At 40.6% G+C, this 22,572-nt stretch overlaps 1 protein-coding gene across 1 annotated transcript in view; it reads right to left on the bottom strand.

The window, feature by feature from the left end:
* Positions 1-22,572, bottom strand: part of LOC118369764 (glutamate receptor ionotropic, delta-1-like) — a 353,361-nt gene that overhangs the window by 19,002 nt on the left and 311,787 nt on the right. The window contains exons 9-12 of the mRNA XM_035754436.1: positions 13,606-13,707; positions 10,959-11,156; positions 6,833-7,163; positions 3,180-3,318 (exon numbers count right to left, since the gene is read on the bottom strand). Coding sequence (XP_035610329.1) covers positions 3,180-3,318; positions 6,833-7,163; positions 10,959-11,156; positions 13,606-13,707 — 770 coding nt within the window. The remainder of the gene's footprint in view (positions 1-3,179; positions 3,319-6,832; positions 7,164-10,958; positions 11,157-13,605; positions 13,708-22,572) is intronic.

Raw genomic sequence — 22,572 nt, 5'->3', positions numbered from 1 at the left:
CTGTTGGTTTATTGTGCAACACGTCTGGGAACATCTGTGAAATATTACATTCCTTAGTTCTTTTAAGTAATGTCTTCATTATAATTGATCGAAAATATCTCATTTGAGTGTCTGTACAGTAAATGTGACACAGATTTACTCATGTTATAGTCACATTTATTTCTGTCTAGCATCTCTAAACCGTTCACAGTAATGGCTTTGCGAGGCCGTAATTGCTTTGAATGGCCAATTCCACCCCCAAACAAAACACATTGCTACGTAACATTCTGACAATGCATTGAAGCAGCACTCGTTAAAATGGTAAGATCAATAGAAATACCCCAAAATGCCGATTATCTACAGTGCAGTATTTCATGGCGAGTTTAAAATGCAACACTTATGCTGCATCGTGTACAATCACCAGAGGAACAGACTGTTGCTTTGTCTTCAGTTTTTCCCCTGAGATAAAAGTAATAAACAAAACATTGTATTTTATGACCATGGCCAGTATTGACCATATAACCCACATAATGTGTTAATTGTGTTGATGAACCTTGATAAGGCAGCATAGGTAACTGCCTACATAACCAGCCAAGGGTTAACAATTAATGTTACGTTTCTTAAGAATGTGGGTGTATTTTGTGTTGCTTATCATAGTTATTATTCTTCATGCTGATATCCATGTATACTATATACTTAACATACTGACTATGTTTCCTGAGAATTTACGTTATGCAATGTATGAGTCATTGAGAATTGTTTGTGCATTTCAAAACTCTAGTGACCAACACTCACATTTGTATGTGTCTCAGCAAGGCTAAGCATATTTAATTGTGTTCCCTCCAATTACTTAAGATCCAGCAAATCCATTTGCACATTTCGAGACTACGACATTAGACCAACTATCTGGCAAGGATGCTGACGTATTTCTTAATCCCTATCACTAGACCTGATAGGCTGCATTTCAGTTCTATTTTCAGTTTGTATTCATGAACGAGAGTCTGGATTGGACTGTTGCTTCTGTGTTCCATGTCCCTCCACGTAGAGTTCTGTAACATGAACAGTACATCATTGGCAGAAAAACGGAGATCCTTCAGATAAGGCAGAATTATTAGCTACAATGACTGTGGAAACAAATCCAGTATCCCTCTTCCCTTCTCTGTGGCCTTCTTGACCTTGCCCCCCTCCAGGATCTACAGTAAGAGAACTGGATAGGTGAGAGCAACACGAGTGATATACACATTACAAAAACATGTAAGTGTATTTTGCTTCTCTCTCATTTTGACAATTCAATGTCATGTGTAGTTTGCTAATGATATCACACGTATGCCTACATACTGTATAACTGAATCGTCAGACAATGGACTGTGGGCATGCTTCCTTTAAAAACACTATGGAAAGTGATTGACAGTTTGCTAATGGAACACCTATTGTGTGTCTGATTTTTTTTTGGTGTGGCACATATATCTGATACGCCCTATGCCCACTTCCTAATGCACTCCCTGCTTCCCCTCCATTCAACCCCCCCCTGAAGCCAACATCAATACAGCAGACACCGTCATTAGGTGTAATGGTTGAGTGGAGATTCAAATCCATTTCAGGGGGGCACTGCTACATTCTCTCCCCCTTTTCCCCCTTCACCCTCTCCTCCTATGTCTTTGTCTCTAATGTCATTAATGCCTTCTGATGTGTTGTAGGAATCACATCAGCTTGACAGTGCTAAATGACTTACTGTGATCTCTGGCTCTAGTCTAAAGGTGCTTGTCTAGGTGCTGATGATTTTATAAATTGGTTGTCAATTGTAGTGCACATTTTTATGGATGTGCTAATATCAGGAGATGGGCTCCGCTGAATACTTGCGTCTCAATTCCTTAAAGGAGCATTAAGGAAATGTTTTGGCAAAAACATTCTTGACCATGTTGCTATCATGAAGTGACACAATACTGTTTATATTGGTGTGATTTCTCTAAGGGTTGATTCAAAGGGACATTTTGCTGTGCAGATTTTCCTCAGTGCATATTTGATTGTACTCAAGCCCAGAGCTAATAACTTGCCAACTGTCTATTATATATTTGTCTGCCCAACAAACAAACCCTGGTTACTATGATACATGAGTTAATTAGTCAATTAGTGTGAAGATTAGAAGAGTTTGTCATATTGTTCTGCAGAGCGACAACAATCTGAAGCGATAAATTGAATCCCAGTCCTTTAAAGTCACCTCTTCCCCCTGAGGCATGGTGATTACAGTCTATCTTCTTTCAATAGAGAACGCGAGGGAATTATCACACCAATATTCATTACATTGAGTTTATGGAATGATTAAAGTGAGCAAATGTTGGCTGATGGGGCTGATAGCGTTTATTGTTGAAATCATTCCTGCCGTCTCGAGACTGGATTTGGCCCCAAGACAATATAAATATATATTCTGTAATCTTATCCATCTTCTGACTGTGTTACTTCCACTCTCCACATCTGTACAGAAACACACTCATTACATCTGAGCAGAAGAAAGACTTTGTCCACTAATATTCCAGTCTTGGGCACTGTGATTGTGGGTACAGATTCTTGAACAATAAGCCATTATATAAAATATCTATTTAGCATTCTTCCCTGTAACCCACATGTGCTATTTGCTCGACACCGGACAGACTAAACACAATCAAACACTTCTCCGCCTGCCCTTCAGGAAAGGAGTGTGCTAAATTGGATTTATTGACAAATAACATTTGGACTGAGGAGAGCAAACTTGTTATAAGGAGTCGGTCATGAATTACAATTGTGTGTCATAGGCTGCGTTTAGACAGGCAGCCCAATTCTGATCTTTTTTTCCGCCATTTGGTCTTTTGACCAATCACATCAGATTTTCTCACATTAGATCTTTATCAGAGATGATCTGATTGGTCAAAAGACCAATTAGTGAAAAAAATATCAGATTTGGGCTGCTGTCTAAATGCAGCCCTAGTCCAAATTTATGTCAACAGCCTGCCCAACTTGAGTTTTTGGCATGTCTAAATCCACATACATGGGTGAGATCTAACCCACAAAGACAAATAACACCAGGGAATTGGCAGTTCAGGTCAATGCCTGAAAAGGCAAGACATACCAGTATCCTACCACCAGGAAATCATGAGATAAGACACTGAGTCTTGAATATGGAAGGATACACTGAGCAACAGAGTTGAAAACTGTTGATAACATACCGTACAGCGTTGTCCATTCGGGACACAGTGAGGTAGGCTGCCAGATTGGCCGTGTAGGAGGAACACACAATGAGTGTGAAGAGCCACCAACTGCCCATGACGATACGCAACGCCACAGAACCCAGGATGGAATCTCCCCCTAGGAACACAACAACATAAGATATATTGTACTGTATGAAGTCTTGAACAATAACATTATGCTGATTAGATTTATTGTTTGTGATATCGCAACTTATTGCACCATTGTTCTGTCGGTTATATTTTAGCCTGTTGGTTCTATTGATCTGGTGTATATTTATAATGTTTCTGTATTTTTCAGGACCCCTTGAAAATGTCAATAATTTCTTCTGCTCTCTCTCACCTGTCTCTGTATCAAGATACTTCATCTCACTATTTCTAAACGTTTTCACTGTATCTCTCTCTGTCCATTTCTGTCTCAATTTTGAGCTTGCTCTCTTTAACCCTCCATCTACCAACGGCTTTTCGTTCACAATGCCACTGTTTGCCCAGGCAGCTAGAGGAAGATCCATCTACGAGACAAGCTTTTTCATATCCGTCTCTCTCTCTCCCTGTAGCAGACGTCTAAGCACTCTGTTTAACTACACAGGAAGAAAATGAGGAAATATCTATGTGAATTCTGATTTTGAAGACTAAAACCACAGAAATGTCATCTGAGAGATTCAGGGTGTGAGAAAAAAAGCCCATTCATTTGTATCCAAGTGTCACTATCAATGATATACCTTAGAACTGTTTATAAAAAGAAGACAACCGGAGTAATATTGTGTTCAAGCCTCAGTGAGCTTAATTAAATTGGCTTTGAGGCACTTATGCCAAGGTCAAGAGGTTCCAGGAGATTTGTCTCCGAGAGGCGTTTGTGGAACATGATCTAAAGGCACAATGTCATAGGGTCAAATATATATATTTTTAAATGTAAAAATGTATATTTATAAATATATATATACACACACGACATGACCAGTATGTGGACACCTGCTCGTCGAACATCTCATTCCAAAATGATGCGCATTAATATGGAGTTGGTCTCCCATTTGTTGCTATAATAATTATCTTCTGGGAAGACTTTCCACTAGATGTTGGAACATTGCTGCAGGGACTTGCTTTCATTCAGCCCCAAGAGCATTAGTGAGGTTGGGCACTGATGTGGGGTGATTAGGCCTGGCTCGCAGTTGGCGTTCCAATTCATCACGAAGGTGTTCGATAGGGTTATGATTTCCCTTCACTGGAACTAAGGGCCTAGCCCAAACCATGAAAAACAGCCCCAAACCATTATTCCTCCACCAAACTGTACAGTTGGCACTATGCATTGGGACAGGTAGAGTTCTCCAAACCCAGATTTGTCCATCGGACTGCCAGATATGGATTCGTGATTCATCACTCCAGAGAACGCATTTCAAGGAGTGTCCACATACTTTTGTTTATATAGTGTGTGTATACACTATATAATATATACTATATATATACACTATATATATATATGACATTACAAAAGTAATGTCATTCTAAATCTTGGCATCTGCCAAGATTTAGAATGACATTATAAAGATTTACACCTTGTCACAATCCTCTACTCTACAGTAGAATCCATATTTATCAACACAATTGCATCATTCTCTAAAGAGAGACAGATATGCCATGCCCCTGAGTGAAACACAAAGTGCCAATAGAAGTGCCCAAGGTCAACAAGTGAAAAGGAAAAAATGCAAGGATCCAGCTTTCCTAAAATATAGTTGCTGATTCGGCTTAAAAAGGTTGCCGGCAAAGTGCCATACTTTGATAGATGTTGTTGAGGGTTTGACAGGGGTTGCTGAAGGAGTCAGTTATTCATATCTTAGATGCCTGGATCCAGATCAGACTCAAATACCTGATATTCCTTCAGTCAAAGGAACCCTTAAAATGCTATAGCCGGCTCCATGCTTCAAATGAAACCCCTCTGTGCTGCTGTCTGTATGTGTGGCATTCATAGGGACATAACAAAAGCTACTTTGATTTCTTTTATGTCTGGTTATGCACTGTACCAGTTATAAGTTTGGACACACCTACTCATTCAAGGGTATTTCTTTATTTGTACTATTTTCTACATTGTAGAATAATAGTGAAGACATCAAAACTATGAAATAACATGTGGAATCATGTAGTAACCAAAAAAGTGTTAAACTGATTCTTCCAAGTAGCCACCCTTTGTCTTGATGACAGCTTTGCACACTCTTGGCATTCTCTTAAACAGGTAGTATCCTGAAATGCTTTTCCAACAGTCTTGAAGGAGTTCCCACATACGCTGAGCACCTGTTGGCTGCTTTTCCTTCACTCTGTGGTCCAACTCATCCCAAACCATCTCAATTGGGTTGAGGGTGGGTGATTGTGGAGGCCAGGTCACCTGATGCAGCAATCCATCACTCTCCTTCTTAGTCAAATAGCCCTTACACAGCCTGGAGGTGTGTTGGGTCATTGTCCAGTTGAAAAACAAATGATAGCCCCACTAAGCGCAAACCAGATGGGATGGTGTTCCACTGCAGAAAGCTGTGATAGCCATGCTGATTAAGTGTGCTTTGAATTCTAAATAAATCACAGACAGTGTCACCAGCAAAGCACCCCCACACCATCACACCTCCTCCTCCATGCTTCACGGGGGGAACCACACATGCGGAGATCATCCGTTCACATACTCTGCAAACCAAAAATCTCAATTTTGGACTCATCAGTCCAAAGGACACATTTCCACCGGTCTAATGTCCATTGCTCATGATTCTTGGACCAAGCAAGTCTCTTCTTATTATTGGTGTTCTTTAGTAGTGGTTTCTTTGCAACAATTTGACCATGAAGGTTTGATTCAGCAGTCTCCTCTGAACAGTTGATGTTGAGATGTGTCTGTTACTTGATCTCTGTGAAGCATTTATTTGAGCTGCAATTTCTGAGGCTGGTAACTCTAAGGAACTTATCCTCTGCAGCAGAGGTAACTCTGGGTCTTCCTTTCCTGTGGCGGTCCTCATGAGAGCCAGTTTCATCATAGTGCTTGATGGTTTTTGAGACTGCACTTGAAGAAACATTCAACGTTCTTGAAATTTTCCGGATTGACTGACCTTCATGTCTAAAAGTAATGATGGACTGTCATTTTTCTTTGTTTGTTTGAGCTGTTCTTGCCATAACATGGACTTGGTCGTTTACCAAATAAGGCTATCTCCTGTATACCACACCTACCTTGTCACAACAAAACTAATGCATACATTAACTTTTAAGAAGGCACACCTGTTAATTGAAATGCATTCCAGGTGACTACCTCATGAAGCTGGTTGAGAGAACATGATTCCATATGTGTTATTTCATAGTTTTGATGTCTTCACTATTATTCTACAATGTAGAAAAATTTAAAATATTAAGAAAAACCCTGGAATGAGTAGGTGTGTCCAAACTTTTGACAGGTTCTGTATATATATACATCTAGCCATCTATGGATCTATCTATGTTGGTGTCATATTGCTGCCAACGGACTGAGGAACCACAGTGGTAAAAAGTCGCTGTCTTGTTGTTGGTGATATTGTAACAAGTAAGCATTTCACTATATATGAAGCAACTTTGCTGCAAGATGCTGGTGTACCCTATTTATTTTTCTTTTGATGCCCCATTACCAAGCTCACCTTGCTGTACAAAGGCTCCGTAGACAATCCAGATGGCGCTCTGGAGGGAGGTGGACACAGAGGTGGCCTGATGTCCCCCTGGGGGATTCTGGGAGCGGACTGACTGGACGCGCCTCAGGATGAAGATCATGACCCCAACCACGGGGATGGCGGCTGCGATGCACGCCCACACAGCCAGGTCAAAGGGCGCCAGGAGAGAGAAAATATTGATCTTCTCCTCTGACTTCCTCATCAGAATCCCCACGGAGTAGTCCAGGTAGCGCTTGCTAAAGTCCACCACGCTCTCCCTCTCTGGAGTTATGGTGATGGCTGATACTGCCAAGTCTGCTCGCTGTGGATAGATAGAGAGATACATCAGTTACAGCCATGACATTTAAGATGTTGGTTCAGAGATAATAATCTGTTTGTTGATGTTTGCCATTTCATTTTATCTTGAGGCCAAAGTCACAGAAAAAAGTGGATGTAATAACACTGTAAAATGTCTGTGTTGTGGCTTTTTCGTTTGTTCTTTGTATGGGCTTGAAATTAAAGCGACAAGATTTTGCCCTCTGTTATTTCTTTCTTTCACACTTGTTCTATTTCACACAACAGAAGGCCGTGCAGAAAAGGATGGGAAAACATTTGATACATTTATGGTCCTGGTGGCTCATGGTCCTTCTGTGGCTCAGCTGGTATTATTTTGGGATGATATATGCACACATGACTGTATTTTGATAAAAGCTCAGCTAAATGGCATATATTATTATTATTATTTATTATATATCGAATAATTTTGGGATGATTTATAAATTAAATTTAAAATAAAAAAATTAAATTAAATTAAAAAAATTAAATTAAATAAAAAAATTAAATAAAAAAAATCCTCCGAAGTTATACTATAGGTAGGGTTATACTATAGACGTTAGACTATAGGTAGGGTTATGCTATAGGTAGGGTTATACTATAGAATTTATACTATAGGTAGGGTTATACTATAGAAGTTATACTATAGGTAGGGTTATACTATAGAAGTTATACTATAGGTAGGGTTATACTATAGAAGTTATACTATAGGTAGGGTTATACTATAGAAGTTATACTATAGGTAGGGTTATACTATAGAAGTTATACTATAGGTAGGGTTATACTATAGAAGTTATACTATAGGTAGGGTTATACTACAGAAGTTATACTATAGGTAGGGTTATACTATAGGTAGGGTTATACTATAGAAGTTAGACTATAGGTAGGGTTATGCTATAGGTAGGGTTATACTATAGAATTTATACTATAGGTAGGGTTATACTATAGAAGTTATACTATAGGTAGGGTTATACTATAGGTAGGGTTATGCTATAGGTAGGGTTATACTATAGAATTTATACTATAGGTAGGGTTATACTATAGAAGTTATACTATAGGTAGTGTTATACTATAGGTAGGGTTATACTATAGGTAGGGTTATACTATAGAAGTTATACTATAGGTAGGGTTATACTATAGAAGTTATACTATAGAAGTTATACTATAGGGAGGGTTATACTATAGAAGTTATACTATAGGTAGGGTTATACTATAGGTAGGGTTATACTATAGAAGTTATACTATAGGTAGGGTTATACTATAGAAGTTATACTATAGGTAGTGTTATACTATAGAAGTTATACTATCGGTAGGGTTATACTATAGAAGTTATACTATAGGGAGGGTCATACTATAGAAGTTATACTATATGTAGGGTTATACTATACTTATTTATCCGTTATTTTACCAGGTAAGTTGACTGAGAACAAGTTCTCATTTGCAGCAACGACCTGGGGAATAGTTTCATGGGAGAGGAGGGGGATGAATGAGCCAATTGTAAACTGGGGATTCTTAGGTGACCGTGATGGTTTGAGGGCCAGATTGGGAATTTAGCCAGGACACCGGGGTTAACACCCCTACTCTTACGATAAGTCCATGGGATCTTTAATGACCTCAGAGAGTCAGGACATCCATTTAACATCCCATGTGAAAGACGACACTCTACACAGGGCAGTGTCCCCAATCACTGCCCTGGGGCATTGGGATATTTTTTTAGACCAGATTTTTTTAGACTTCCAGCAGCATCTGATCTCCCATCCAGGAACTGACCAGGACCAACCCTGCTTAGCTTCAGAAGCAAGCCAGGGTGGTATGCAAATAGTAGTTATACTATAGGTAGGGTTATACTATTGAAGTTATTGAAGTTATACTATAGGTAGGGTTATACTATAGAAGTTATACTATAGGTAGGGTTATACTATAGAAGTTATACTATAGGTAGGGTTATACTATAGGTAGGGTTATACTATAGAAGTTATACTATAGGTAGGGTTATACTATAGAAGTTATACTATAGGTAGGGTTATACTATAGAAGTTATACTATAGGTAGGGTTATACTATAGAAGTTATACTATAGGTAGGGTTATACTATAGAAGTTATACTATAGGTAGGGTTATGCTATAGGTAGGGTTATACTATAGAAGTTATACTATAGGTAGGGTTATACTATAGAAGTTATACTATAGGTAGGGTTATACTATAGAAGTTATACTATAGGTAGGGTTAGTTAGCGCTAGTCAGCTGTACTTGCGTCAAAACTCTGGTATTTGTCATCCTATAGCTTGTTCTCCATCTTCTTTTTAAACAGTGAGCCAACATATTTTCAGCACTTCTATTTCCCTACTGATGAGACCATGTTTTCTCATGCTCTCTCTCATCTCTCTGCAGCAGATATATAGTGAGCAATAAGTTTGGATCATCATATTGCCCAAAAAAATTGCAGTATCGAATCACAATACATATAGAAGTGTGAGAATCACAATACATATAGAACTGTGAGAATCACAATACATATAGAACTGTGAGAATCACAATACATATAGAAGTGTGAGAATCACAATACATATAGAACTGTGAGAATCACAATACATATAGAACTGTGAGAATCACAATACATAAAGAACTGTGAGAATCACAATACATATAGAAGTGTGAGAATCACAATACATATAGAACTGTGAGAATCACAATACATATAGAAGTGTGAGAATCACAATACATATAGAAGTGTGAGAATCACAATACATATAGAACTGTGAGAATCACAATACATATAGAACTGTGAGAATCACAATACATATAGAACTGGGAGAATCACAATACATATAGAAGTGTGAGAATCACAATACATATCATATTGGCACCTAAGTATTGTGATAATGAGGTCCCTGGCCCTAACGCAGACCTTTAGAGGTCAGACATTCCACATGGCAATCAACTAAATCATTTTATTGTAAAGCTTTATTGTAAAATTTGATCTCAAATGACAGAGTTACAGTACACTATCATATGTTGCTCGTATCCAGTGGTGGTGTACATGTTTTCCCCTCATTTCACAGCATTGTCACCACTCTGGTAATAGCATGGTTTTGGACACCTGCTGCTAGAGTGGGACCCTATGACACAAATCATATGTCTGGATTGTTGGGTTAAACACTAGTTCTCTAACTCAAGGCCATAATCAAAGATAAGTTCTCCCTCCATTAAGTGATGTTGTCCGCAGATTATCGTTAGCATGAAGGGCTGAAAAGTAGCCCACCTGGGCTACATTCTCTGCAGCAAGCTCACTTACAGGAAATGACAGGGACTTGCACATTGTGCAAACGATCGTAAAAAAGCCAACAGTCTTATTTCTACTGGTTATTCTCTACTCCATTAGGTGATATAATTGTCCCCTGCTCACTCACTCCCCCCCTGCCCACTCACTCCCCTACTGTTAGCATTGTCCGCCTGCTGAGTTGAAGTCCCTCCTGCACTGGTGGGAGTGCTTTGTCTGGAGCAGCCTGACTGTCAGCCTGATGGCCAGACTATAGTGACCCACTCTGATGCAAACATAATTTGGCCATAACAGATCTGTCAAAACAGCGAGCCATCACACTGAAGAACATGTGCGGTGAAGTATCTTTCCAAGAAGGCCCAAACTCCAATGGACTCTACTCCACTACAGTCAGCTTCCAAGGGCTGAGAGAACTGCAGCAATATGCAAGATGATGTCCCCAGAGCAGTCAACAGCAAACCATCGATCAACAGTACAAACTCCAGTTGTGATTGACAGACTTACCTTACTGATGAGATCTCCGATCATGCCGTTCCAGGAGCCATTTGAGGTAGGAGAGCCATACTTCCCATCAGCCACCTGGTAGATCTCATACTTGAAGCCCAGAATCTTGGCCAGAGAATCCAGAACATCGATGGAGAAGCCTTTGTAGCGTTTAGGTTGGCCAAGGATGTTCTCAGCTACCATCACAAAGGGATCCTCCTGTTGGATAACATAAATAACAAGACATCAGTTGGGCTTAGAAGTACAACTTAACTTTAACTACATGACTTGGCTCAACATCCTTGTGTAGCCAAAAGTTAAAACACTACTGTACATTTTACAGAGTTGTGTCTGTGTGCATTAAATTGCCAAAAGGCCAGCCTAGTTTCATTAACTGGTCCAGTTCAACCGACAGGTAGAACAGTATTTTTGTCATTTAGGACTTTTGTGTGACAACTTTCTGAAGACTAGCTGCAGTTTCTAAGTCAAACTTCATCTTCATAACAAGTCTTCTGGGTGGTTGTTGACCTGTAACACCCATTACTGTGGATATGTGACACTTCATCAGGCAGAAAATACCACTCTAAATTTACTGCGGTAAACCATGGCTCTTCTTTATGGGAGAGAATGTCAGGGCTGAACTGAATGGGTGGAAAAGTGAGTTGAGGAGGAAAGCTGCTGGGGTGGACTGGAAAAACGACATGATTAAATGGCACTGCCAAGAGGAAGCCGAGCAGAACTTATTTGAATAAATATGGAGCAGGTAAATCTTGTGTGAAGAGAGAGAACAGAATGCTACTGGACCAGCAGCTAAGGAAGAGCTGTATGGTTGGAGTTTATGTCTTACTGATGTCCTAGATCAGGGCCGGCTCTAGCCACTAAGTGACATAAATGACTGCTTAGGGCCCTCGTGGCTGCTAGTTTTTAAGAACTCAGTCGGGGTTTCAATTTACTGTTGAGGGTTAGATTAGTAGAATACACAATTTCGAAATTTGGTTGTACATCAGCAGTTTTTCCCTAGTTATGTCAGTCACTGGCCCTACCTGTTTGCCAGGTAGCCAGTGGAGAGAATGGATAACACACACCACATGAACACCAGTCACAGCACAGAGGTAAACCAACCAATAATACCTCATACAATAAGAATGTTAGAGCAACTCAGAGGCAACTTCATAGACACAACTGACCAGAAAGAACCCAGTTATCAACCATACGGGATTTGTAGGGAGTTTTTCCTAGCCACCGTGTTTTTACACCTGCATTGTTTGCTGTTTGGGGTTTTAGGCTGGGTTTCTGTACAGCACTTTGAGATATCAGCTGATGTACGAAGGGCTATATAAATAAATTTGATTTGATTTGATTTGATTTGCAATAATCTGTATTACCTGCCCGTGGAGGAGTGAGTGGGGCATGACTGTATAAACCAAATTTCAGTAGTCCCACAAAAAATCAATACAGTTCAAAAAGGTATAAAAAATTATAAACTCACACGCAACCTCCCTTACAGTAAGTACTGCTGTGCAAAAGATCCACAGCAGCACAAGAAAAAAAGGAGCACAGCACAATGAGAGAAAAACATTTTTCAGTGTAAAGGACTGAAGAGAGAAATAGAGAGAGCGAGAGAGGGCTTAGCTGTTGAAGGCTACTCCAGTGTTGAAGCTTCATTCGTACCTTCCTCCGCCTGACACATACTTTGGTTAGTTTAGTTTGTCTCATAAAAACTCCACAACAATTTTGCTAACGATCCATGCAATCAATGGAAAGAGCGGTCCCAACAGATTCTAAACACACAGTAGAGCTGTACACGGCGACCTGACTTAAAACGTTCAGAAACTAAGTGCGGCGAAAATAAACAAGACTTCTGCAAACAGTTGCGCACACCGTCAAAAATGCCGCGCCAACCGAGAGCTATTACACAGAGACGGAAGAGCGATATTTATTTCCTCCTTCCTGACAGCTCGTGTGTTCCTAAAGTAGTGCAGGATGTGCAGAAGTGCAGGATTTCGCCACAAACTTGTAGTAATGATGGTTGAATTCCGAACGCAGGGCACGTGCCCAGGGGCCCTGACCTCCGGAGGTCCCCCATTGATTTCGTTAGTCACTCTCACTCAGATATCGTATTAACATGGCATAAGTCATTGCAAAAATAGTAGAATAACTGCAGGAAATTATCTATAAAAGTGCAAAAATGTCTCTCTACCATAAGTCAAGATGACAATTTTTGGCCACTAAAATGTTGCTTCGGGCCCTCAAAGGGTTAGGGCCGGCCTTTTCGTAAGATCTACAGAGCCAGATTGAGAAGAAGACCTCACATTATGTCCTAATCCTACTACACAAGAAATTACATAGTGACCAGGCGGAGTATAGCATCAAAGTCGACAGTTGGTATTGAGTTGGTAGTGAGATGGCATTGAGTTGGCAGTGAGTTGGCAGTGAGTTGGTAGTGAGATGGCATTGAGTTGGCAGTGAGTTGGTAGGGAGCTGGCATTGAGTTGGTAGGGAGATGGCATTGAGTTGGCAGTGAGTTGGTAGGGAGATGGCATTGAGTTGGCAGTGCGTTGGTAGGGAGAAGGCATTGAGTTGGCAGTGAGTTGGTAGGGAGATGGCATTGAGTTGGCAGTGAGTTGGTAGGGAGATGGCATTGAGTTGGTAGGGAGAAGGCACTTACCAGTAATGTTACCACTTTGACCGTCACTCCTTGCATGCCGTTTTCTATACGACTCTCCTTTAGACTACCGTTCAGCCCACGAGTTGAGTCCCAAGTTGCCAACTGAGAGAGAGAGGGAAAGTGAGGCGAGAAGGGAGAGGGAGTGTCAGCAATATAATTAAACAATCTATTATCTTCAGTGAAAACACAAATTGGTGTGTGATGACAAATCTAATCACCGTAGTTGGCACACATGACTCACTCACTTTTAAGAAGCACGGGGAACTGGCCATACAAATAGATGAGCTGGTCACCAAGGCAACAAGAGCTGCCTCTAGCATAGTAACAGGGTCCTCTATCTAAATGCTACATCAGTCGCACAGCTTGCAACCATACTGAGGGAGTACGGACTGAGCAACTTATCATGGCAATAGATGCTGATTGCTAGTGTTGGTGGTGATGCCATTGATGATGATAATGATGATGGGAATGGAGATAATGATGTAGACATTGACGGTGGTGCCAACGACAATGCACTGCAAGGGTTACAAATAAAACAGAAACATTATTATGTTCATCTGAGAAAAAAATACAACATCTGCTGTGTGTTAAACTTATTTCTCAAATACTTTATGGAAACAAATCCTTGTCCTTCAATGTGCTTCAGCTAGTGCAACTCAATGTATTATGCAACTAATACAACGACGTGAATGTCAGTTTGACAGAATGACAGCCAATGAAAGCTGATAACACACATCCCATTGGTTTAACCACCTCATCGAATCCCAATCCCCTCACGAATATCAACCCTCCCTCTATTCTGGCTCCCTTTGCACCTCACTGGGGAAGTAGAAGTTGTCTTTACTGTTAAGTTCTTAATCACAGTTGCTAGCTGGACAAAGAACTGACAGCTCTTTGGTAGCAGCCCAGGGACCAAGCTGACAGGACAAGAGAGCTGGCCTCAGGCCAGACACCAGGACTGTATCTACACAGAGCATAGCTCAGTCTTCCAAATGCAGCATGCCCTCTCTCATGGCCGTCCTGCTGCCTACAACCTATTACAATAATGGTGGGCTGAATGTTTCAAAACTAATAGAAAACACTTTTCTTATTAGCTTGTTTCAAATCATGTTTATAAAAAATGTTATTTGGTTTGTTGGGTTTGTTCCAATCACATACTTTCTTCCACTTTCTATCAGACCAGGAAATTTAAATTAATTTATTAACTCATTACAGTAAAACTTAATTTCACACAGTTAATCCCTTTTAGCACTATTCCCAGTAGTCCACTATTCACACAAACCCATTAATACAAAAGGTCAGTTAAGACCTTGGGAGTCTTTGTTCTGTGCCAATAAAAGAGATCATTCCCTTCTTTAATATGACACACAATCGTATACTGTGGTGTTGTCTATTGTCTGGATGGTGTAAAATCCTGTGCAACAGAGTGGACCTCCCAGTGCAGGAGACCTTACAACTTCCATTCACAACAAAGGACTTCAGTAACCCTGGAGAGGAGAACAAGAAAGAGGAATGGGAGATCAAAACTCTTAGCCATGGGTTATTTTAAGACTTGGGGATTTCATCACAAGCCCAACTCTAAACTTTTAAAGCTGATAGCGTTATGAAATATTGAGTGCTCCCTCGCTCATTCCCTGTTTCTTTTTCTCTCAAATTGAACATGATTTGTTGAGTTTGAAAGAGCGAGAAAAAAAGACGAAGGAAAAAACATATTTGCGTAGTTTGAAAAGACAGGTTTTTCATGCTGTGTATACAGTGCATTCGGAAAGTATTCAGACCCCTTGACCTTTTCCACATTTTCTTAGGTTATAGACTTGTTCTAGAGAACTTTTAAAAATCATCCATCTATGCACAATACCCCCATAATGACAAAGCAAAAACTGGTTTTTAGAAATGTTTGCTAATTTATTAAAAATAAGAAACTGAATTATCATATTTACATAAGCATTCATAACCTTTACTCAGGACATTGTTGAAGCACCTTTGGCAGCGATTACAGCCTGCAGTCTTCTTGGGTATGATGCTACAAGCTTGGCAAACCTGTATATGGGAAGTTTCTCCCATTCTTCTCTGCAGATCATCTCAAGCTCTGTCAGGTTGGATGGGGAGAGACCCTGCACAGCTTTTTTTCAGGTCTCTCCAGAGATGTTCGATCGGGTGCAAGTCCGGGCTCTGGCTGGGCCACTCAAGGACATGCAGAGACTTGTCTTGGCTGTGTGTTTAGGGTCGTTGTCCTGTTGGAAGTTGAACCTTCGTCCCAGTCTGAGGTCCTGAGTGCTCTGGAGCAGGTTTTCATCAAGGATCACTCTGTACTTTGCTCTGTTCATCTTTGCCTCGATCCTGACTAGTCTCCCAGTCCCTTCCTCTGAAAAACATCCCCACACCATGTGCTCATCTTTGGGATGGTGCCTTTCGATGACACTGACTTCAGGTTTCATCCCAGAGAATCTTGTTTGTTAGTCCCCTTTTGGCAAACTCTGAGGCCTTTTACTGAGGAGTGGCTTCTGTCTGGCCACCATAAAGGCCTGATTGGTGGAGTGCTGCAGAGATGGTTGTCCTTCTGAAAGATTCTCCTATCCCCAATCGGGTTCTCCGTCACCACCCCGACCAACCCCCATCTCCCCATATTGCTCAGGAAGAGTCTTGGTGGTTGCAAACTTCTTCCATCTAAGAATGATGGAGGCCACTGTGTTCTTGGGGACCTTCAATGCTGCCAACATTTTTGGTACTCTTCCCTGTGCCTCGGCACAAACCTATCTCAAACAAAACGCTCTACAGACAATTCCTTCGACCTCATGGCTTGGTTTTTCTCTGACATACACTGTCAACTGTGGGACTTTTTATAGAGAGTTGTGTGCCTTTCCAAATCAAGTTCCAATCAATTTATGTTACCACAGGTGGACTAATCAACTTATAGAAACATCTCAAGGATGATCAATGGAAACAGGATGCACTTGAGCTGAATTTCGAGTCTCATAGCAAAAGGTCTGAATACTTATGTATATAAGGTATCTGTTTTTTATTTGTAATAAATTTGCAAAAAATTCAAAAAACCTGTTTTTACTTTGTCATTATGGGATATTGTGTGAAGATTGCTGAGATTATTTTTTTAATAAGGTTGTAACGTAACAAAATGTCCATTGGTCTGAATACTTCCCAAAGGCACTTTATACTGTATCAGTGGTTGTGGAAAGCATGGTAAGAATGTTTCAATGAAAGTATACTTTGGGTAAACACATTTGTTTATATATGCCTACTGTGCAGTGTACAAAGCAGGATCAATGCCAGTAATGTGGATTCTGTGAGAAGCCTTTGTCTATCATTTACCGCCAATGTAAGCCTAAACAGAAACATCTAGCGATCAATGTCAATACATTCAGGACAGAACATACTCTGTGAGTGTACAAACACTACTGTATGTCCAAATAGAAACGACAGACAACAGGATAGTGATGATCTGATGTTCCTTTATCCCTCAAAACTCCGTTCTCATGGTCCAGCCTCTGCTTCTTCTTGAAGACCTTCAGATTATGCTGCAAAACAGGGGACTCTCTTACTCATACTTAATCACTGTACAAAGAAAGTCTGATTGGTTTTCTGACTTCCAAAGACAGTGTAATGATCTTTCTGTGTTTCTATAGGGAATTCATTTGGTGTGTGGGTGGGATATTAGACATTTTAGTCATTATCCAGAGAGACATATAGGAGCAATTAGGGTTAAGTGCCTTGCTCGGGGGCACATCAACAGATTTTCCACCTAGTCGGCTCAGGGATGGTTATTGGCCTAACGCTCATAATCGCTAAGCTATATGCCAGAAAGCAACATTCGGTTGTCTTCTAAACTCTAACTTTAAGCATCAGCTGTCACAGCAGCTTACCGATCACTGTACCTGTACACAGCCAATCACACCCAACTACCTCATCCCCATATTGTTATTTATCTTCTTGTTCTTTTGCACCCCAGTATCTCTACTTGCACATCATCATCTGCACATCTATCACTCCAGTGTTAATGCTAAATTGTAATTATTTTGCCTCTATGGCTTATTTATTGCCTTACATCCCTACTCTTCTACATTTGCATAAACTGTACATGTATTTTTTTCTATTGTGTTATTGACTGTACGTTTGTTTATGTGTAACTCTGTGTTGTTGTTTTGTTGCCCTGCTTTGCTTATCTTGGCCAGGTCACAGTTGAAAATGAGAACTTGTTCTCAACTAGCCTCCCTGGTTAAATAAAGGTGAAATAATTGTAAAAAATGTAATTAAAAAGTATGATGATGAAGATCAGCTTGTCTTTGCACCTGGTCAATGTCTATTACAATCTAGTCTAACACGTCCGTATTCATTTGGTTCTTGTGTGTGTGCTTGTGTGTTTGTGTGTGCTGTGTGTGTGTGTGTGTGTGTGTGTGTGTGTGTGTGTGTGTGTGTGTGTGTGTGTGTGTGTGTGTGTGTGTGTGTGTGTGTGTGTGTGTGTGTGTGTGTGTGTGTGTGTGTGTGTGGGGCTGTGTGTGTTTACTAAAGACTTCTACTACACAAAGCTCCGCATGGTCATACAAAAGAACACAACCATGTCCTTTGTGACGCTAAATGAAGGAGATCACTGCTTTCTCCCTGTTTATTTGTAACTTCACATGGGGCTATTTTCCCCTGGGGCTCTCTCGTGCCGTCCCTGGGGGGTGCGTCATGAGTGGGCAGGTCCTCTGGGTTGTCTCAGGATGGTGAGTTGGTGGTTGAAGATATCCACAGAGAACTCTGACCCCTCCAGGCCCTTTACTAAAGACTTCTCCTGTCCTACTGTCCTGTGTGAATCACAAAGCTCCCTAGGACCATGCCCCAGGACAACATGGTCATACAAAACTGGCCTGGGCCCTAACATGTCCCAGGACCATGTCCTTTGTGACATGCAGATAACACATGAAGGAGATAAGAACACTACAAGATGTACTGTAATGTCTAAAACTATTTTCAATAGATTTGTTTATTTGTAACACTTTCCAATACATTTAGAGTGCACTTGCATGCCCGCGTGTGTCTTAGTGCAGAGATCAACACAGAACGACTAACTTTGTGTCACGCTCTAACCTTAGTTCCTTTTTTATGTCTCTATTTTGGTTTGGTCGGGGCGTGAGTTGGGGTGGGCATTCTATGTTGTTTTTCTATGTTTTCTTTTCTATGTGTTTGGCCTGGTATGGTTCCCAATCAGAGGCACCTGCTATCGTTGTTTCTGATTGAGAACCATACTTGGGTAGCCTTTTCCCACCTGGTGTTTGTGGGTAGTTGTTTCCTGTTTTGTTTGTTTCGATTTTCATCTCTTACATTCACTTTGTTATTTTGTATTTTCGTGTTCTGTGAATATAAATAATCATGGACACTTACCACGCTGCGTTTTGGTCCGATCCTTCCTACTCATCATCCGATGAAGACAAAGATCGTTACAGAACTACCCACCACCAACGGACCAAGCAGCAGCGTGGTAAGGAGGAGCAGAGGATGATGGACTCCTGGACTTGGGAGGAGATATTGGACGGTAAGGGACCCTCGAGTCAGGCTGGGGAATATCGCAGCCCAAAAGCTGAACTGGAGGCGGCGAAAGCGGAGAGGCGGTGATATGAGGTAAGGCAGCGCAGCAGGCACGAGAGGCAGCCCCCCAAAAAATGTTGGGCCGTTTTGGCCCAGGGTATCCTGTCTCTGATTGAGAACCATACTTAGGTAGCCTTTTCCCACCTGGTGATTGTGGGTAGTTGTTTCCTGTTTTGTGTTTTCACTTTTCAGGACTGAATATAAATAATCATGGACACTTATCACGCTGCATTTTAGTCCGACCCTTCCTACTCCTCATCCGATGAAGACGAAGACCGTTACACTTTGACCGAGCATGATTTTCTCTCCATATAGGATTGTATTTCTTGAAAAGCTCTGACGAAGGCCTTGAGGCTGATACGTAAAGCTTAATGAAGAGCAGTGATACTAGCAAGAGTTGTGTGCGGGTTTCTTATTTTTTCTCATCTTATTCAACTGTTACCATGCACCTGCAACGAAGGTTACTCAGATGTGCGATTGCCTTTTGAATTAAGAAAAGTAGAGAAACACAAATTAATAAATTACTAATGATTTTGTAATGTTCTTCTTCTTGGAAAGGAAATGCTGCTGTGATGACTATAGTTTATGACAGCTATTGACACTGATATGGTAACTGCAGGCTTATGTAGTTTATAACTATCCATAACAGAACTCCACAACACTGAACTATGCAAAGGATGTCAAAACACCTTACACTCAAAACTACATAATGATCTTCAGCATCAGTTCCAAGTTGGCAAGGGAATATACTGTTCATTTTCACAGTCCCCTCCAAAAGGCCTCATTAAAACAGTTTGCCTTGTTTGAGCAATTTCCACCATCAGCACCAAAAGCCTGATGTTTACATATCGACATCCCCATCACACCACCAAGATCCTAATTTACCACAAAATTCTTACTCCATCGTAGTCTGCCGTGCAGTGTGTATGTATGTGTGCGTAGAGAGGTCTTTCTGAATATTTTTAGTCCCATGGTTACCTTTGTGTCCCTTAACTGGGATAAAACGATGGGGCGGGGTCTGAAGCTTTACCCCACTCCCCCTGGAATATATGATAAACAATCTTAGCGTACAAAATTACATTTTAAAGAGCTCCAAAGCAGAGACAGGCAGATGTGGTGCCTGTCTGTCATTCTAGCCTCCCACGAGCCTCCACTACTCTATCTCTGCGTTAGATGGTAATAGAGAATAAGAGAGGGAAGGAATGCGAGAGAGAGAAAGAGAGGGTGGTAAAGAGAGATTACCTATCGACTTCCCTGCGAAGATTACATCGCTCAGAGAAGAGCCAATGAGGGTCATGGCATATGGCTAGGATGGAAGTCCTATGTTACCTAAGGGACTTCTTTCTCTTACACTCACTCTCTCTTTTCATCTGTTTCTCTTCCTGTCTTTTTCTATCTGTGTACGATATGTATTCAGGAGGAATAACAGACAAATGAATAGCTTTTTAAATGAGAAACATGAGTAGGAACTCATTAACTAAATCTGCTGACTGAACCAAGAACCACAACATACATCGCTCAGCAGCACTGAGCGATTGCTAGAGGAAACTAAGTGTACATATAGCAACTATGAAATAGTATTTCACTCTTCATTTGGTTCAGACCCCAATAGTTACTTCAACTGAGAGGCATCAGGTCATTGAAACAATGGATTGAATGTAGATACATGATGATGTAGGAGAGGTAACCGAGAGGACCAGAAAAGTAACATGATAATATCCTTAGATCCTACTCAATATTATTTTCCAAAGTGAGACTGTTGTTTGTGATGTCCGACATGAGAAAGCTGAATCAGTCCTACACTCAACACCAGGGGCCTCTTTACCAATATTGTGTAGAAACTATTTTAAAATACTACTTGTGAATGGAATTTAGAATTTTGTATCAAACATTCCTGTGAGCGTCACACCCACACAGGCAAGAGATAACCATTGTTAAATACCAATTGTTCTCAGCCTTGGTGCTCTGTGCGCAACCGTGGCTATTTGCATTTCGAAACACCCCTACTTAATAATTTATGCTATAAATCCTCCCTTTAAACCATGTGGGGAATATACAACGCCTTACGATGAAATACAAAGTTGCAAACAAAAAAAGGCAGATTTTGATGATCTGCAGAATGAACAAATTGCGCGTACCACCTGGCCACATTGCCACCACGTTCAACAGCGCCATTTGCAATCTTTTGCGCATCACATAACCTATCACCTGCACATTAAGAGTGGCCTTTTCTGTTGAACTCGTTTTGGGATGGTGCTCTTATGGTGATGTTGGTGTCGTCTATTGCTCCGTTCATATTTGGATGGCAAAGAAACTCCTCTGGACTTGGTGTATGGTAATTTACAGTTCCTTTTTCTGATGATTGCATCCAAAACATTGGCTAATCGAGGGCTGTGAGATGCCGACCGGCATACCCCCTGCTAAAAAGTGCCCTTTGTGGAGATCACTTGGATGTGCACCGGAATGGCATGTGCTTGCCTTTTTAAAGTAGGTCTTAAACCCTCGCAAAAATCCTAGTAGATTGGTTTTGGGAAGCAATATCTGATGAGCCAATCTATACTTTCTGCAAAAAAAGTCTCACCTGTCTCTAAAAACCCTCTCTCTGTGAAATGCAGAGTGTGCCAAATCTTCCAACAGAGCAAGATCAGCCTCTCATTCGATATCCCATTATCTCAGTCTTTTATAGTGGTGTTTCACTTTCACATGTGCCTCTAATTTAACAAATACTGTACTTTATATGGATTATTATTGTAAGAAATACACTGATGTGGTCAAATGATATGACTGTCAATGTATGTTGCATGAATTCACAATGGAAATACAATGAATTTGAAATATTATTACACTTTTACTCTTTACATTTTCAAAATATACAGTGCATTTGAAACGTATTCACACTTTTTCCACATTTTGGTATGTTACAGCGTTATTCTAAAATTGATTAAATAGTTTTTTTTCCCTCATAAATCTACACACAATACCACATAATAACAAAAGCAAAAACAGTTTTTTAGACATTTTTGCAAATGTATTAAAAATACAAAACTGAATTATCATATTTACATAAGCATTCATAACCTTTACCCAGTACTTTATTGAAGCACTTTGGCAGCGATTACAGCGTCAAGTCCTCCTGGGTATGACGCTACAAGCTTGGCACACCTTTATTTGGGGAGTTTCTCCCATTCTTCTCTGCAGATCCTCTCAAGCTCTGTCAGGTTGGATGGGTGTCGCTGCATAGCTATTTTCAGGTCTCTCCAAAGATGTTTGATTGGGTTCAAGTCCGTGTGTCTTTCTATATCTTGTCCAATCAATTGGATTTACCACAGGTGGACCCCAATCAAGTTGTAGAAACATCTCAAGGATGACCAATGGAAACAGGAT

This window comes from Oncorhynchus keta, chromosome 36, assembly GCF_023373465.1.
Source record: "Oncorhynchus keta strain PuntledgeMale-10-30-2019 chromosome 36, Oket_V2, whole genome shotgun sequence".
NCBI classification, from domain to species: domain Eukaryota; kingdom Metazoa; phylum Chordata; class Actinopteri; order Salmoniformes; family Salmonidae; genus Oncorhynchus; species Oncorhynchus keta.
This window is presented reverse-complemented; position numbering and strand designations above follow the sequence as displayed.